The 5,850-nt window shown below is 39.1% G+C and overlaps 1 protein-coding gene across 1 annotated transcript; it reads right to left on the bottom strand.

Annotated features, from left to right (window-relative positions):
- Window positions 1–677: 677 nt before the first annotated feature.
- LOC149148151 (uncharacterized) lies at window positions 678–1,478 on the bottom strand. Its single transcript, XM_089442090.1, has one exon. It carries the CDS (start codon window positions 1,476–1,478, stop codon window positions 678–680), a length of 801 nt encoding a protein of 266 aa, XP_089298216.1.
- Window positions 1,479–5,850: the final 4,372 nt, after the last annotated feature.

The following is a 5,850-nucleotide window of genomic DNA, read 5'->3' as shown; positions in this document are numbered from 1 at the left end:
AAAATACCCCCTGAAGCTCCCCTAGCTTCGCTGGTACAGCCTTCATACTGCTTTTGCTGGTCGATGAGTTTGCTGATTTCGATCTGACTTAGTTTCGTTTCTTGAACAAGTAGGATATCTGGCTTTTCACTGCGGATTAACTCCATGAGGGCAGCTTTTTTGGAGGGGTGCCCTAGTCCCCTGCTGTTCCAGGACAGCACTTTCACCATTATTTACCTGTATTGTGCAGAGGTGCTCGCCTCTCTTTACCTTTGAGGTTGTTTTCCTTATCTGAGATTCCTAGTATGAAGGTTTCGATTGGCGTCTGTGATCCCATTGCAATATCCTTTTGTGCACTTTCCTCTCTATGCTGTTTTGCCGATTTCCTTCCTGGTCCATGTTTTTTCTGAATCTCATTGGAAACAACTAGATCCTTTGAAAGGCTTCTTGTGATTCTAGTTGAGGTATTATCCGGTGAAGGCTGAGGGATATGGGGGGGTGAAGAAAATTGATGCTCAGGTTCTTGAGAGGGTTCATCCACTGAGAGGGATGCAAAGGGGTTTGAAGACGGGGGAATGGGAGGATCAGATGGCCGTGGAGGGGAAGATGGAGAGGGGGAAGTTACTTGCTGAGAGGAGGGGGGTGGAGGCCCTGAGCTGGACGGATGCATGGAGGAGGGGGGGTTTTTCAATGAGGGCTCAGCTGTATCTTGCAGAGGGTTTGATTTTTTTTTTTTTCCGGACTATTTCCCATGCTTCCTCAGGAGTTTCTTTGCTACTATTATCCTCTGATCTAAATTTGGTGCATCTGTTAGCAAAATGACCATATTCATGGCATACCTTACATTTGAAGGGAAGCTGCTCGTAATCCACTTGCTGAATGTGCGTCCAATGGTCGACTTTGAGTTTGACTGCTTCTGGTAAGCCTTTACCTAGGTCCACTTCTACGCATATCCTCGCACAAGCATACATATTCTCCTTTGGTTCCGATCTGTCCACATATTTCCCCACAGCATTCCCGATAGCACGAACAGATTCATCTCCCCAGCAGTGGAGCGGAAGATGTGGCAGACGAACCCAAACCGGGACCGCATTAGGGACATCCATTTCTGGATCAAAATCAGGAGTCCATCGGTTGAGATAAAGTCCTCTGGTATCCATGAAGTAAGGTCCGTTTCTGAATATGAGGTTGCGGTCTTCCACTGATTCAAAGAGGAAGGTGTAGAATCCCCTTCCACAAAACCTTATGGCGATTTTCCCTTGGACCATCGCATTCCAATTCCTTTCCACCCATTTTTGTACCGTTCGAGGGGAAGGCCATAATCCTGTGAATTGTCCAACTAATCCACGGTCTGCTAGAGCTACAGCAGCTCTTCTGGGTAGCGCTGAGGGCAGAGGGATCTCCGGTATTTCATCCAATTTCTTAATAAACTTTGAGGCTGTGGGACGGATTCGTTCCTTATTGGTCTCTGGAACGAGCGAGGCAAATGCTTTCTCCATTTCAGAATGCTCCTGAGACTGAGCCATGGTTCCGAAAAGAGGAGAAGAGGGCAGCGGGGAGCAAGGAGATCGAAGGAGGAGAAGGCAGGAGCCTTAAGAAACAAGGGCGGAGGGCGCAACTGCCACAGAGCAGCTGCAGGCCAGGAGGCCCGAGGAGAGAGACCCGAGCTCGGGAAAGCAGGAGGCTCCGGCCACGAGACCAGGGCAGGGCTCCGGCCCAGCAGCGGAGCTGCCAGGTGCGGCAAGCACAGACGGATAAGGGCAAACCAGAGGGGGCTGCGGCCCAGCAGCGGAGCTGCCAGGCGCGGCAAGCACAGGCGGTTAAGGGCAAAACCAGAGGGGGCCGCAGTCCATCATCTCAGAGCGCCATTCTAACTTCGGGGTTTTGAATCGATCATGATCTATTTTAGTTAGGGGTTCATATTTTTTTCATTTTTTTGATCTTTTCTTATTCTTTTTGTCATTTGATATTTCTTATAGGACATACCCTCTTTACATTTTTTAATTTTTAATATGGAAAATATTTTATAGAAAGAAAAAGTATGTACAATATTACAAGACTATCCATAGCCAATTCTAAATTATGAATCCTATTATTATAGGACCCTAACAACTACTACTAAAAATTTTCTCGAAACACATTTACATTATTCGGCCATTTGGAAGGTGCCACATGGTTCCCTCCGAGCTTTCCATGTGGCGACCTCTCATTGGCCCATCCAAAACCAACAGAATTGCACCACATCACCCAACTGGAAACCAACCACAAGATGACACTTTGTGAGCCCTCATTGGGTGTTGACCACCTTTAACCTACACAGTCACCTTCCACGTCAGCACTACAGACTGCTAACTTAAGAGTACCTGCATTTTTTATTTGTTTGGTGAAACGGTCAGCATGCTCTAACTTCCTCATACAAACTCTGTTTTGAGTGAAACAAATTGCATTGGGATCGTACCATTGAGACAGACGTGGTTGCTTAGGAATCAATTGATTTTGAGAACTTTCAAATTTGAGCTAATTTTTGCCCCTAATCCAGATTTCGATCAGTATATGACCGAATATCTTGTGCTAGAGTTCTCTAACATCTCGAGTTTGCACTTTTAGCCTTATTTCTCAATGTAGTTCAATCTCCCTCCTCACGTTTGTATAGGTTCTTCACTCGAACCTCAATTTTCTTTACTTTCCTGGTAGCTACATGTCTCATAAAGTCTTTCCCTTTACTAAAAACAACATCAAAGCCATGATCCTCAAATATTGTTACAAATATCAGGTTCTTCTTCAGATAAGGTACAAACATAACATCTTTGAGGCAAGGAGGAGAGGTTTTATCCCTCTCAAAGGTGACAGTACCAATTATGATAGCATTGTAACTCCCATCATGCCCCATTTCGATATGCATCTAGAGCTCCTTCTCCACGAGGCTTCTAAGAAAATCCTTGCACCCTATCATATGGAACGAGGCACCAGAATGAAGGTACCAAACACTCCCCATAATAGTGTTTGCCATGCATGCTATTAGGGTGAAGTTGAATTCAAATTATGAACCTAATGCTTCACCACCTTATCCTCCTCAAGGCTTCTTTGTATACTTCTTGTGCAAACATTTTCTTGCATAGTGCCTGAACTTGTGGTAGTGGGAGCATTTTATCTTGCTCAAGTATTTCTTATTGCCATTATTTTGGTTGGATTCAGGTTTTCTCTGGGTCTTCTTCCCTTTAACCTTCTTCCCCTTTCCAACCGAGCAAAATTTATCTTTATCCTCAACTTTGGATGATGTTCCATCTTTGTTATTTCTCCCAAACTCTTATTGAACCAAATAATACCACAACCTTTCCCAATTCAGTAATTTTTCCCTTCCATTAACAGAGTCTTGGTAGATGTGATGATATTTTGGAAGGCCTAGAAGATCTAGGCTCACCAAGCCATCTTTTGAAAAATTCACCCCAACCTCTCCAAACTCATCACAAACTTGAGATAACCAAGAGAGATATTGTGGAATATTATCATTCTTTTGCATTCTTATGTTTCAAAGCTTTCCTTTCAGGGGCAATTTTCTATGGTCACTTCTATTTTTTAATAGTTGAGTCAGTGTCTTCCACATAACAAATGGTGTCTCTTTTCGGTGGAAATTTGAGACCACATGATCTCTCACACCTTTCAGAACAATTCTCCTGGCCTTTGCAACATCCTTCTTCCATTGGGATAATTATTGTGCCTCAAATTGTTGTGGTTTTTCAATGTTAATTTTAACATATTCTAACACACCATTTTCATCAAACACTGCTTCCATTTGATTCTTCCAGACTATGGAATTCTAGGTACCCTCCAGTGCATACTGCAATCTCACTCCATTGAAAGACATTCTCCCAATCTTGAAGAAAACTTGTTGCACTGAAGCTACTAAATAAAATTCCTAAGAGATAAGTTCGAAATACTGGTTCTAATGTGATTTTAGGTATCTGATAAAATCTTGAAATTTGATAGAAATTGAAACTACTTAAGATTTCAAATTGAAAAACAAGAGATGTCATTCTACTATATTGATATTTAGAATGGAAATTGCAATTTAGAACAACACGCATAGACATGAAATAAAAAAAACCACAAATACACAATCATTTCTAGGGGAAGCCAAGTAGGAAAAACCTCTTAAGCCTCTTTGCATTAATCAGTTGAATAGAGAAACTATTTAAATTATAAGCTTCATCCTTGAGCTCAAATCTACAAAAGAATAACTGTTCTCCCTGGTCAATGAGAAACTTTGGCCAACACTTAGCCAATTAATTTCTCATCAAGCCTCATACTTCCTCGCAAAAATCCAGAGGAAATTAGCCCCCCAAAAATTGTAATTTCCTCTAAAATTATTTTACAATTCCCAAGGATTGATCTTCTGACTCATTCACCACGCATACACTCAAAACTAGTCCACATTGATGTTACACTTCCTTTTCATCTCCACTTCAGCTGAGGAACTTGAATTATTTGCATGCACTAGCTATTTTGGGTTGATTGATCAGTTAAATGACAGATATCTGAGTTAGACGGTTTTCCCATTGCACAACTAACCTTCAACTCACTCTATAAATAGTTAGAGGCTAGTTAACTGAATGCAACTAAAAATAACTAAATTGGATTGCTAAAAGTTAGCAATGACAAATGCATATCTGAACTCCAAACCCTCTAACTCAAATTTTCTTAGCTAACTGAGTACAGGATCCATGTCACACTAGTTAACCACCTCCACATTGTCTTGTTGATGTGGAAATTTGATTTACTCAATTTGAATAAGGCTAAATTCAAATTCAGCTTTTCTTACTATATTTTTTTAACATTAAATATATCTATAGATTAAGTACATTCACAACATAGCTAGATAGATTTTACTACCCATAGGTTTTAAGCTAGTAACCTTAAGGTCAAAGACTGGCTTAACAATACACCCAATGAGAGTTAAGTAGTGACTTAACATCAAGAAGTGCCTTAATAGTACACCCCATGTCCATCTATTAAAAACCTAGTGGAAGAACTGTTGGACATTTCAAAATATTTTGCACCATTTATTTATAGAAAGCTCAAGAAACAAGATAACTAACTATAACAATATACAAACTAAAAATCTAGATACATCCTTTTATGTCTTAACAATACATTTTTTCAAAACAATGTCAACATATCTCTTTATGTTTTTGAAACACGCATATTTACATCTATTATTTTTCATATTAATACCTATATTGGATTTTAATGTTATATTTTATTATTCTAAAATACCATGTAACAACTAAAAACCTATAACATGCTTTACATATATTTCGAGGCTTCAAAGCACCTTAAAGAATGTTTAGATATAAAAATAAATATGAATTCTCCACTTTTGTAATTTTCTAGTACAAAAAACCCCACTTTTAATAGAAACAAATAGATAAAAAATATACCATTAAAATATAATTACAATTACTCGACAAGCAAGTTCGCCCTTTCACTCTCTTGGTTTTTTGTGAACATAACAAAAATATGTTATTGAGCTCTAGCTCTATATAATTACAATTACTCTAAAAGTACACCCTTTCACTCTCTTGGTTTTTGTGACACTACATAAATAAGTTACTAAGCTCTACCAATAAATAATGAAGAAGCATATATAAATGGCAATTAAAAGTGGGTATTTAGGTGGATGAAAGTGAATGTCTAAATATTTCTGAAGAATTTCCTTATTTTCCTTATTTTTTTCCATCCTTTTTTAATAATAAGAGATGTGTCGTATGCAATCAACTTATAATATTGTGACTCTCATCTCACATTTGCGTAAACTATAATTCTATATTTTATGTCTTGTTACGTTTTTAGAAGAATTTCCTTATTTTTGCC

The sequence above is a fragment of the Pinus tabuliformis genome, chromosome 9 (assembly GCF_031772625.1).
Source record: "Pinus tabuliformis cultivar Carrire ecotype Pingquan chromosome 9, CPIR1, whole genome shotgun sequence".
Lineage (NCBI taxonomy): Eukaryota > Viridiplantae > Streptophyta > Pinopsida > Pinales > Pinaceae > Pinus > Pinus tabuliformis.
Note: the sequence above shows the minus strand (reverse complement) of the source record. Positions and strands in the feature narration are given on the sequence as shown.

What these genes read in the sequence shown, in the direction of transcription:
- LOC149148151 (XM_089442090.1), bottom strand. Translation starts at nt 1,478, where the DNA reads ATGGAGAAAGCATTTGCCTCGCTCGTTCCAGAGACCAATAAGGAACGA.